General features: G+C 39.7%; 1 protein-coding gene across 2 annotated transcripts; it reads left to right on the forward strand.

Annotated features, from left to right (window-relative positions):
* Window positions 1–6,513: 6,513 nt before the first annotated feature.
* Window positions 6,514–12,478, forward strand: LOC116603973. 2 transcript variants are annotated; one of them, XM_048727883.1, is made up of 3 exons: window positions 6,529–6,547; window positions 10,127–10,189; window positions 11,976–12,478. In XM_048727883.1, the coding sequence occupies exons 2-3, from the start codon at window positions 10,132–10,134 to the stop codon at window positions 12,305–12,307; spliced, it is 390 nt and encodes a 129-aa protein (XP_048583840.1). In that variant the 5' UTR covers window positions 6,529–6,547; window positions 10,127–10,131; the 3' UTR covers window positions 12,308–12,478. The 2 variants fall into 2 exon arrangements, with proteins under 2 accessions (XP_048583844.1, XP_048583840.1); XM_048727887.1 differs by lacking the exon at window positions 10,127–10,189 and having other exon boundaries at window positions 6,514–6,604.
* The last annotated feature ends 1,066 nt before the right edge of the window (window positions 12,479–13,544 follow it).

Genomic DNA, 13,544 nt, shown 5'->3' on the forward strand with positions numbered 1-13,544 from the left:
CTTCTCCTTAGGCGATCCTTCAAACGTTCTCGCTTGCCTAGAAACCCGCGGGAGGCCGCACGAGAAAGTCGTCTATGGACCCGACATCCCCGTTTGTGCCGCGGCATCTTCCTCTGAGTTTGTCTCGAGTATCCAAATATGGATCAGGGATGACCGCGGTAGACGGGTGGACTTTAAGGGCAAGCCTGTTCGCCTTGTATTAGAGCTAACCTAGTTCCGACATAACAAGCACGGCGAACAACGACGTTAGCAGTGGTGCCATATACCCCTCGCTTCCCAGTGTTTGCCCCCCGAAGGGTACGCACATGACGCCTGCCGTTCCGGCAAGCATCGGCGGCGACGTGCAAAGCTTCCGACTCCAGAAAATATGTGACACTCAGGCGGTTCTAGACAACGAGATAACGCATCATCGACAGGTGCGGAAAAAGTATAAGCGCGCCTTTGCCGTTACCCATGCTGTGTCTGTGGCATCCGGCATCGCTGCAGGGGCGCTTTCCAGTGCCGGGGTGGGGGTCTCTTTGAGTGGGATAGGGGTTCTGATCGGCGGTCCGCTGGCAGGGGTCGCTGGGCTGGTCGGTGTCGTGGGCGCGGGGGTAGTCTCTAGGGGTCTTACGAGCAAGGTGGCTAAACACGAAGACACGACAGTTTTAGCGGAGAGTAAGAAAAACTCGATCAGCGAGCTGGTCTCTAAGGCTCTGCAAGACGGGCATATCTCAGACGAAGAGTTTCGGCTAATACTTCGGGAACAAGAGAGATACTACACGCTCAAGGCCGCTATCAGAGCTCGACACGGCCTTGCATCGCGTGAGAAAAAAAAGCAAGAAAGGGCCCTCCCTGGAGACACGCGAGAAGATGAAAAAGAGACTGCGAGAAATTCGCGAGGAGTTCGTGAGAGAGGTGTTCGAGTAAAGCTCAGGTTCAAACGCCACGAAAGCGGCTTTGAATTTACGGCCAAAAAACGGCGCTCCGTAGGGTGGCGGCCCAACCCAATGCTATATATACACGTGTTTGCATGGCCGACCTTTAGCCACCCGCAGTAATCATTTCCGCACTTCATCCTTCGAATGCTATGCACATGCTATACACATATATATACTGCAGGACAGACGGGGGTCTAATTGCAAGGTTCCCACCCGTTTCCCTGGAAGGGGGCTGGGGGGGTCGGAGGGGCCCAACGCACCTCCCAAGCCTAAAATGGGGCTGGGAGGCCCGGAGGGGCGTTTCAGTGTCTATGAAAACCCCCAGTCCCCCCCACTGTTTACAACAACTATTCTTTCTTTAGTTAGAAGGATGCTTTATTCAAGAAGAAGATGGCCGTATCCATCGTCACCTCCGTAAGGGCAACTACGCTGAGAGAGTAGGCGCCGGTGCACCCGTATACCTTGCTGCAGTCCTAGAGTATCTGAGTGCTGAGATATTGGAGCTTGCCGGTAACGCTGCTCGTGACAACAAGAAAACGAGGATAATCCCGCGTCACCTACAGCTTGCCGTAAGAAACGACGAGGAGCTTTTTTAAGCTCTATCAGGCATGGCGGTCGGACGCAATTTTAGGCTCTCTACAAATTTGTGTCTGTTTCTCTGTATATATATGGTTTTCAATAGTGACAAGCCTTCTTATGTAAGGGAGAACACTCTTCTCAACGACAGAGACATTTATTTTATATCACAGACAAGTTGCAGGGCTGTAATTGCAAGTACTTCATTCCATCAGAAGACCTCGACCAAAGTTAAAGAGCTCAATGGACCGCTTAAATGCGTAATGTTTTGTAAGCTCTTTCATCGTGCCTGCTTTGCCCTGGCCCTTATTGCCCTGGCTGGTGATATTGAGTCAAATCCTGGCTACCTGGCTTTAAATGATATCAAAAACACCCGAGGTCTCAAGATTGCTCACTTGAATATTCGGAGTCTCATTAACAAGACGGACTCTCTGCGCCTTGAAGGAATTGACAGCAGAACAATAGACGTTCTAACTTTATCCGAGACATGGTTGGATAGCCAAACAGCCGATGCAGAAATTAATCTTCCTGGTTTTGTTTGTGCTAGGCGAGATCGATCTGGAACTAAAGAGGGATATGGTGGAGTTGCTACTTTTGTGAGGGATGATTTGGCTTTTCGATTGCGAAATGATATCAACACTGGTGGTCAGGAATGTTTATGGATTGAAGTGATCCGTGAAAAATGCAAGCCAACACTCATTTGCAGCGCATATAGAGCACCAGATGCTGACTTAACATCGTTCATTTCATCTCCCCAAGATAGTATGCCAGCTATTGACCTAGATAAATCGGACGTCGTCATTTTAGGAGACCTAAATGCAAATCTGATGCCAAATTCAAAATTACCGAAAAGTGATAAGCAAAATCTGCTTAATTTTGCACGCACATTCCATTTCACTCAGTTGGTGAAGGAGCCGACGCGTATAACTGACACCTCCCGGACCCTTATTGACTTAAACTTTGTCAATAAAGAGCATCGTATCGCAAATTCGGGCGTTGTACCGGTTCCCCTCAGCGATCACTACTTGGTTTTTTGCGACATCAAGGCAGGCGTTTTTACTAAAGCTAAACCAAGAATACTTGAATATCGTTCTTATAAGAATTTTGACGCTGATTCATTTAATGATGATCTAAGGAATGTCCCCTGGCACATAGTTAATAGTATGGATGATATTGATGACGCCTTGTTGACTTGGAATCAATTGTTTTTGGAAGTTGCGGATGACCACGCACCAATCAAACGGCAGCGTGTCAAGGGAACACCAATTCCTTGGATGAATAATCAAATCAGTGAATCAATGAAAGAACGCGACATCGCTCACCGGATAGCGCGGAAATTAAACAAAGAGCGCCATTGGAAAACATACAGAAATTTGCGGAACAAGGTTAACAAACTGGTGAAATCTTCAAAGTCGAAGTATTATTGCGATATGATCGAGGAATCGAAAGGGGACTCCGGTAAAATCTGGAAAGCAGTAAATGAAGCTTGTAATCGTAAATCAACTTCGGAATCTATTCAATGCATCATTACTGATAATATTCAACACATAACGCCTAGTTCTATTGCGACTGCAATGAACTGCTTTTTTGCTTCCATTGGACAACGCCTGGCTGACAAGTTCACCACATGCAAATCAAATCAGAGCTCGGTTTTAAATCAAACGTGCCAATTCCAACTGATTGAACTAATCGAATCTTTTGTGCTCGAGCAGCTTTTATCACTGAAAGTTAACAAAGCCATTGGGCTGGATAAAATCAGTGCTAGATTGTTAAAGAACTCTGCTCGCACAATCGCTCCTTCTATTACCAACATGTTAAATTTATCGATTCGCTCAGGTAAATTCCCGAAGCTGTGGAAGTGTTCAAAAATTACAGCATTGTTTAAGTCAGGCGAACGGACAAATGCATCCAACTACAGACCGATTTCTATTCTACCTACACTTAGCAAGATCCTAGAAAGAGCAATACACTCACAATTGTATCAATTTTTGGTCTCCAATGGTTTACTCTCGAGCAAGCAGTTTGGTTTCAGAAAGGGTCTATCTACGGTATCTGCGCTGTCATCATTTGTTGACGAGGTTCTGTTGAATATGGAACAGGGTAAGCTGTGTGGGGCCGTGTTTATCGATCTAACAAAGGCCTTTGACACAGTGGACCATGAAATCATGTTGCAGAAATTAACTGAGATCGGTCTATCTGGAAACCCCCTGGCATGGTTCCGTTCTTATCTGGCCAACAGAACACAGCGCACATGTTGCGGTAATTCATTGTCCGAGGAACTTCCAGTCACTCACGGGGTGCCCCAAGGAAGCATCTTGGGCCCGTTGATGTTTGTCATCTACATAAACAGCTTGCCCGATGTTTTGGAGTCCTGCTGTGCCTCTCTTTATGCGGATGATACTGTGATCTACTGTTATGGTTCTTCCTCTAAGCAGTTGAGCGATAACCTCAATCAAGATCTTTTGGCCGTTGCTAAATGGATGGACGATCACAAGCTAACACTAAATTTGGAAAAGACGAAATGTATGCTCTTAGGCAGCAACAGGAAACTAGAGAGTAAAATCAAACTTTCTGTGTCGATTTCAAATTACAATGTATCTAATGTGAGTAATTTCAAATATCTTGGAGTATTCATATCTTCCGACTTGACATGGTCAGAGCATGTTGAATATTTATCTGGCAAAATCAACCAAAGACTCGGTCTTCTAAGGCGCATTAAGCATTTATTGCCTTTTAGAGCTAGACTTCTTTATTATAATAGTCTAGTTCTGCCCCTTTTCGAATATGCTGATTTAGTTTGGGGCGATAAGCATAATGTCACTATCATGTCAAATTTACAAATCCTCCAGAACAAGGCTGCAAAAATAATACTTGATAGACCACTGTACTCGTCGGCAACAGACGCTTTAGCCAAACTTAAGTGGTTACCTCTAGAAAAGAGGCGTTTTCTTAGAAGATGTGTATATGTCTTTAAATGTTTAAATGGTCTCGTAGAGCATGAAATGGATCTGTTAAAACTCGAAGATCAACATAATTATAATACCAGAAACAAATGTAATATTAGGCTCCCTAGTGTGAAAAGAAACTGGGGCAAACAAAGAACTGAGTACCATGCAGTCAAGGATTTTAACTCACTTAGCCAGGACATTAAGAGATGCACAAATATTTGTACTTTTAAACGCAGTATTTCTCAAATTTTAACCTAGGTATTTTTATCATAGTATCTTTTTAATGTAACGATATATCAACAATATATTTTTTTTCTTAATTTTTTTTTTCCATATATTTTTTATAGATTACTGTTATTATTTATAAGTCGAGGTCCTTTTTGAAAATCATTTTAAATGAAAAAGCTCTCCTCAATAAAGATTATTAAAGGCTTGGTTATAGCAAGGAATAAATGACAGATTAGAAGATTTAAGTCGTTATTAAAGTTTGTTATATAAATAGAAATGTAGATACGAGTCAAGACATTTTAAATTAACGGAAGAGATATCTAAAGCTGAATCTTGATTATCGATATCTATTTTGTAGATATATTTCATTTCTAGCAATAGATATTACCTGGAAAGCTCATAGTTCAAGTAGGGGTGTTAGAAAGCTAGTAAATGGGGATACGGGAACGAACTAGAACAGTATTCTGAAGGTCATTGGCTAACAATTTGAAAACGTTTCTTATTTACTTTTTTGTACCCCGGTAGGTATGCGCTTTAAAATTTCGGTCTGATCCAAGATAATCCAAGATAAATTTCATGCAACATTTGACCAGAGTTTAAAAGATAATAACTGGCATAAGTGCCTCGACAAATTAGGCAGTGCTCTTGGCATATCAGTTTAAAAAGACAAACTGCATGCTAATGTTTATTCGATATCGTCGCCGGTTCGCGGCTCTTTATCAGTAAAGCGTGGAGCACTGGTAGGTAGGTGAAATCTTTTTGAATCTTCATATAATTAATCCTTGTTTAGCAAACAACAAATAGAGTCCAACTGGTCGTCAACTCTTTCCCGTTCGCCTAAAATCATGAAATTGTATTTTAGCATGTTATTGACCTACAGCCAGGCGCGTACACAAGGGGGCACTGGGTGTGCGCCCCCCCTGGCGGCCAAAAAGTGGGTCATTTTTTTTATTAAGGAATCTTCAAATTCTATGCTTTTTCCAAATGTTACCTATGACTGCCCACTCCCCCCCCCCCCCCCCCCCTATCAGCCAATCCTGGGAACGCGCCTGTACCGGCTACCTAATACATCTCAAAATATTTTAGCCTACGCCACTGTCTGATGAACAATATCCTGTAGCCTGTAGAGAGAAACGCGTAGGCTTAAATACGCCAACTAAAACTTTTGGTCTTTTTCTCAAATAGAATTAACAAGGAAACAAGAAAACAATAAGGGGCTCTTTAGATCTTTCCTGCTTTCTTTCGGTCAGAATGATCAGAAAACTCACTAAATGCCATAATTTCATAAGCAAGCCTCCGTGACGGTTTCCTCGAATTTATTGCCGCGTCATACATGTCATAAGTGTCACACATATGTGTGGGCTACGGCCAGGCAGCACCAGGCACAATTCCCCGATGGCGTCAGCACTAAGGATTCAGAAGTTAGGAGTGATTCAACTGACTATATTCATCATCATAATCATCATCATCAATATATGATTATTTTCGGTTTCGAATTGATGAATAGTTCGGAATGCAAACAAACATGTTGTTATTCAAAGAATGTTCTTCCCTTTATTGCCTAACTGCACTTAAGGGTAACTTGGTGTTATTAAGAACCTATTAGTATTGATTAATCGCCATTCATTCCCAAACCAAAGGCAAGACTACACCAACTGAGCAATATACCTTCCTTTTTTAACAAACTGAGCGGGATGACATCTGCCAAAACATGTTGTTATTCAAAGAATGTTCTTCCCTTTATTGCCTGACTGCACTTAAGGGTAACTTGGTGTTATTAAGAACCTATTAGTATTGATGAATCGCCATTCATTCCCAAACCAAAGGCAAGACTACACCTACTGAGCAATATACCTTACTTTTTTAACAAACTGAGCGGGATGACATCTGCCATCTGCCTTCTGGTCCTCCTGACGATGACAATTGCTGAAGGTTTGAGGCTAACTTTATTTGTTTCCTTTTTATGTGGTACAACACTAGTGCAACTCGCGATTCCCGAAACTAAGGACGAGTTTTCTAATAGAACATGCGTGCTATTTGTTGGCTAGGATAAGAATATAACTGCATTGTAGATAAATATATTCACACGATGTTTTAAAGGAAAGTCGTAAGCACTAAGCACTTTGTGTCTTATTAAGTTAAAAAAATTCAAAAAATCAATATGCATTCATACTACTGCCTTTACACATAGATATCCTTTTAATAATGTTTTGACCAACATTGCAGCTCTTTATGTGCCTGATGTGCCCGCGATAAGAATCACGGATAATTTTTTTCTTACATTTAATAGAAAGCTATCGTCAACGAATTTCCGGAAGATCTTCATTTAAACTTTTAATACCCTGCTACAACCTACAATACAATCGACCTGCCCTGCTTTAAAAAATGCAACGAGGTGTTGACGTTGGTGTAGCGCTGGGTAATAGAGTACTTGATACTGAAAAAGCGTTAAAAAGATTTTTAAGGACAGACGCGGATCGAGGCTCTTGCCTCTTTATCGTTGTCTAGTGCCAAACGTGTCTGTCATATCTACCTTTCTAACCCTCTTTACATTTCCCCGGTATAATTTTATAGTTACTGACGAGCCTCTGGAACCAGGGTTTCTTTAAAATGAAAATTCTACGGCCTCTCGAAGACAACAAAACCTTTGAGTGACAATAGAGTAAGTTGTTGTCTACACAGCTAGAAATGGGATTATTAAACTTTAATACTATATATAAAGTTAGTTATCGAATTCGAATTTTGATAGTACTTTTACTGACAGAGCAGTTAAATTATATTTTAAACAAACAAGCAGCTTGCAGTGATCAAGATTGCTTAAAATATACAGTCTGTTTTTATTGGCTTGTATACTTTGTGTAACCAAAAAGTGTTAATCGAATGTTTAGCCTTGGTCTTAAGTCTTGTGGTCAGCATATAAATGCTTATTGTTATATCAGTTTCTTAAATTTCAGGAAGATTTATTATCGTTACCGCATGAAGGTTTTACTACTTTTCTCCTCTAACAATTTAGTCTAATTATCAGCAATTCAGTTATCAACAGTCGAAGCCGAATTATCAACAGTCGAATTCGAATTATCAACATAAGCAAGTCGATATATCAACATCATCATCATCGTCGTCGTCGTCGTCATCATCATCAACATCATCAGTTTTGATTATTTTCGGTTTCGAATTGATAAATAGTTCGAAATGCAAACAAACATGTTGTTATTCAAAGAATGTTCTTCCCTTTATTGCCTGAAGGCACTTAAGGGTAACTTGGTGTTATTAAGAACCTATTAGTATTGATGAATCGCCATCGCTCGAAGTCTTACCAAGGAATTCTCCATCCCTACTTAATTTCATAGTAGACGACATCAATCATTATGCAGTTACTAATAATATGAAACTTAATCCATTTAAGTGTAAGACCATGGATGTAGACTTTCTAAAGTATCGTAGTTGTGTGTGGCAGCCTGTGGTTATCGGGACCACCGCGGTGGAATGCGTCAAATCGTTTAAGTTACTCGGTATTTATATATCCGACGATTTGAAGTGGACCAGCCACATCGATTTCGTTATTAAGAAGGCGAATAAAAGAATTTACGCGATAAGAATACTGAAAAGATCAGGTGTGCATGTAAGAGATATTGTCGAGGTATACTGTACCCTTATTCGCTCAATCTTAGAGTATGGTGCCCCAGTATATTCTAACCTCACTGAATTTCTCTCTAATGCTATTGAGAGGATTCAACAACGAGCACTTAAGATCATCTTTCCCGGGATACCCTACTCCGATTGCCTGATCAAGGCAGGCATCAGATCTCTAAAGGACAGAAGAGCCGAACTCTGCAAAGAGTTCATGAGAAGCTTACGTAGGGACAATCCATTACATCAGATTGCCTCGTCGAGAACCACAAAGCCACTACACCAATATAATTTAAGAGCAGATAGAAAGATCGTACCCGCCCTTTGCAACACTAACAGGCTGGCGGAGTTTGTCACTGTTAAATTTGTGGAATTTCTCCAATTCATGTAATTATTTGTATTTTATGTAAGTCAGTATTTATATTCCGTGTGCGCAGACACCCGTATTTCAGATTAATCTGCAAGTGGTACAATAAACTATCTATCTATCTATCTATCTATCTATCTATCTATCTATCTATCTATCTATCTATCTATCTATCTATCTATCTATCTATCTATCTATCTATCTATCTATCTATCTATCTATCTATCTATCTATCTATCTATCTATCTATCTATCTATCTATCTATCTATCTATCTATCTATCTATCTATCTATCTATCTATCTATCTATCTATCTATCTATCTATCTATCTATCTATCTATCTATCTATCTATCTATCTATCTATCTATCTATCTATCTATCTATCTATCTATCTATCTATCTATCTATCTATCTATCTATCTATCTATCTATCTATCTATCTATCTATCTATCTATCTATCTATCTATCTATCTATCTATCTATCTATCTATCTATCTATCTATCTATCTATCTATCTATCTATCTATCTATCTATCTATCTATCTATCTATCTATCTATCTATCTATCTATCTATCTATCTATCTATCTATCTATCTATCTATCTATCTATCTATCTATCTATCTATCTATCTATCTATCTATCTATCTATCTATCTATCTATCTATCTATCTATCTATCTATCTATCTATCTATCTATCTATCTATCTATCTATCTATCTATCTATCTATCTATCTATCTATCTATCTATCTATCTATCTATCTATCTATCTATCTATCTATCTATCTATCTATCTATCTATCTATCTATCTATCTATCTATCTATCTATCTATCTATCTATCTATCTATCTATCTATCTATCTATCTATCTATCTATCTATCTATCTATCTATCTATCTATCTATCTATCTATCTATCTATCTATCTATCTATCTATCTATCTATCTATCTATCTATCTATCTATCTATCTATCTATCTATCTATCTATCTATCTATCTATCTATCTATCTATCTATCTATCTATCTATCTATCTATCTATCTATCTATCTATCTATCTATCTATCTATCTATCTATCTATCTATCTATCTATCTATCTATCTATCTATCTATCTATCTATCTATCTATCTATCTATCTATCTATCTATCTATCTATCTATCTATCTATCTATCTATCTATCTATCTATCTATCTATCTATCTATCTATCTATCTATCTATCTATCTATCTATCTATCTATCTATCTATCTATCTATCTATCTATCTATCTATCTATCTATCTATCTATCTATCTATCTATCTATCTATCTATCTATCTATCTATCTATCTATCTATCTATCTATCTATCTATCTATCTATCTATCTATCTATCTATCTATCTATCTATCTATCTATCTATCTATCTATCTATCTATCTATCTATCTATACCTTCCTTTTGTAACAAACTGTGCGAGATGACATCTGCCAAAGTTATCTGCCTTCTGGTCCTCCTGACGATGACAATTGCTGAAGGTTTGAGGCTTCTTTTATTTGTTTCCTTTTTATGTGGTACAACACTAGTGCAACTCGCGATTCTCGAAACTAAGGACGAGTTTTCTAAGAACATGCGTGCTATTTGTTGGTTAGGATAATAACTGCGTTGTATAGATAAATCTATTCACACGATGTTTTTAAGGAAAGTCGTGAGCACTAAGCACTTTGTGTGTTAAAACTTAAAAGTTTTAAAAATTCTAAAAAATCAATTATCAAAAATTTTTAAAAAAATCAATATGCATTCATACTACTGCCTTTACACATAGATATCTTTTTAACAATTCTACGTATATCTATTCGTTATGCTTGAAATCACTTGCGACAACGTTTATCGTTGTTGTGTTCGCTATATTTTGTGCTGCTGGGCGATCCAATTTGCTTTGTGTATTGTATGCAAAAAGTGAAGAGAAACTTGAGAGCGAAGGTAGGGTAAGGAAGGATGATGAAGAGCACACGCATTCTCGATATTGACTTTCCCACACTTCTTTGCTTTGCAAGCAGGCTTTCCCTGTATGGCACGCAAAGACATATAAATCTCTGCTTCGTGGATGAGGCATGGCGAGCTTGTGAAAGCACGTCTAAGGAGTCCAATATTAAAGAAGAAAGCTAACTAATGAACATTGCACCCAATGCACTCTTTTTTTTTTCTTTTAAGGTTAGGGCTGTATGTTCGAGACTTGCATTGCATTCTGTTAAAGACCGGCATTGTATTTTCTATTGTGTCCAGGCCCCGACTGCGCCCAAGAACAGCTGTAAACTCTTTAATTATATGTTATCCGAATTAAACTCATTTCCATTACACGCGACTTCGGCGGATTCAAGATCGTCGTCTGGTTTGAGATCGTTTGGGAATAGCGCGTAGTCAATCAACGCTTGGCGTTGGGGTGATCGAGACCCCCCTTCACACCTACCTGGCATCCGCCTAGCTAGACCGCCCTTTGATGTTTCTATGATGAGATATGATTATTGCCGTTTTTAATGACATCATCGATGACGTCATGCTGAGTTGACATATCGTTGCACCCCTCGCGACACCTACATGACATCTGCCAAGTTTGATTGACGACGTGTTATTAAATATATGGTTAACGTGGTTTATAATATTTATGGGCGACGTGTTATTAAATTTATGGTTGACTGTTTACTACATGTATGGGCGATGTGTTATTACATTTATATATGTTATTCACCAGCTGGGAGGTCCATATCGTGAAATACCGTGACCGAGGTCTTGAAAATACTGACCAAGGCCGAAGGGAGTAAAAATCGGGAGTAAAAATCCAGTTTTCGATGGCCATTTTACAAATCAACTCACTATTTCGAGCTTTGGAGGTGAGTGGTCCGGTATCGCGGGTTCCGGATCGTAGGATACCGGACCTCACGAGAGCCAATCAGAGCGCGCGATTTGATGGATACCGGACCCCGAAAAAAATGGTTGTTATAACAGTTATGGGTGTTATTACATTTATGGGAGATACAGGCATGATAACGCAACTCGCTCGCATGCCGCTTAATGCTAATCTAGGCCGTATGCTAAGGCCTAGACCCCGTTTTGTTCGTACCTTTCCAAATGTGATTGTATGCAAATGAAAATGAAAATGAAACAATCAACCTTCCATGGTACATGGAAGGAACGCTGTCTAAAGTGTCTCGGTATGTTGTTTCACCTGCGAATCTTGTGATTAGAATTTGAAGAATTCCGAATTACATGATTCCCCGGGCTCACTAAAGCCCTTAACCAGTTGACCATACATTTTATTCACAGTAAGTTCCCGCGAGTGCTACCAGTGCCAGAGCTCCATTTCGTACGCCGCGTGTGACTTGGGGCGAGTGAAAGTGCGATGTCTGGACACGAACCAGTGCGTGAAGGGATCTGTCGTCAGTAGCAACGGTGACAAGGCCTACGTCAAGGCATGTGCTAAGAGGTGCGACTACAACAACGTGCAGATGTGTGTTGATGGGAAGGATTCGCAGGGAAATACCGTCAATTGCACAGCACACTGCTGTACCGGAGACTACTGCAACAGCGCGCCTCAAGCATGGCTCAGCGGATTCTTCGTCCTGACATGCGTCTTGGCAGCTATGAATCTTTTCTGAAATGCTCGCGACGTAGCACTGATGTAAGATTGGTATTCTTTGGCCAGTTATGTTAGTCATGGAACTTTAAATTTAGATTAGGGAGAATTCCTTTCAATTTTGTAATCTTTATTGCGAATGTTAAACCTATTGTTCTTAATTGTTTTGACCTATTAAAAGTTGTTATTAGAATGCGTCAAATACTCACCTCCCCCTAACATTTCTAATTCTCTTCTTAGATAGCAATTGCGTTGAATATGTGGGAACTAAAGGCTTCCCCTTCGTATCTCTGAAGCCATTTGTGCTATGACAATGACTTACCGTAAATGATCTAAAAAACGCCAGGGGCGTTTATAAAATTTCTATGGTCGGGGGAGGGGTTCAATTAAATAGGAGGCGTTTTTTAAAGAGGGGCATTCTTTACAAACTATAGAAACATAACAAACCCAAGTCAGTAAGGTTCTATAGTCTCATGCAGGATCACGTTGAATCATAGCCTACGTAGCAAGCGTTTCTTGACATTAAGAGAGTCTCACAGTAGAAGTCAAATTCAGATTATTCAAATTTGATTTGATTTATATTTTAATGTCTTTTTTTTTAAGCTGGGAGGGAGGGAAGGGGGCGGGGGCCTTTAATAAGGGGGGGCGCATTGTTAGAAAGGGTGCATTCATTACAAACTTGTAAGCTTAGGGGGGGGGACGTTCATTAGATAGGAGGCGTTCCATATCAAACATATTCCCCAGGGATAGTGTCCTTCGTTTGTATTACCTTATATGGGCATTGGTGCCCATATTTAGAAGAGCTAAACTTTTTTTGCTCCCTAATCTCCAGAAAACATGGTGAAAAATGCTGATTCCTGTCAATTTGAGACTCGCGGCGAGAATTTGTCAAGAAAAAATTGATCGCTTGGTCAAATCTTTATCTCACTAATCTTGAAATGCCCTGAGACCCAGGCCTTAAAGAGATTGACCGAGCAGGTTTGAAGGTCACCAAAATATTGATATGTTTAGATAGTTTATTAGATCATTTACAGTACAGTACAAGCAGGATCATCAGCATGCAAATAATCGCCGATGGCGATTTGGCCTGTCAGAATACATTACGACGCCACAGTTACGTTATAATTGCGAGTTTTAGCTATTCATTTAAATCTTGCTTAAAATCTTTAGATTTCGGAATAAATACAATGGAGAAGAGGGAAACTGTAAGTGCCAGGGGGAATGGTCTATTTTTTTTCATAAAACTGTAGGTAAAGTAG

The sequence above is a fragment of the Nematostella vectensis genome, chromosome 1, assembly GCF_932526225.1.
Source record: "Nematostella vectensis chromosome 1, jaNemVect1.1, whole genome shotgun sequence".
Taxonomy (NCBI): Eukaryota; Metazoa; Cnidaria; class Anthozoa; order Actiniaria; family Edwardsiidae; genus Nematostella; species Nematostella vectensis.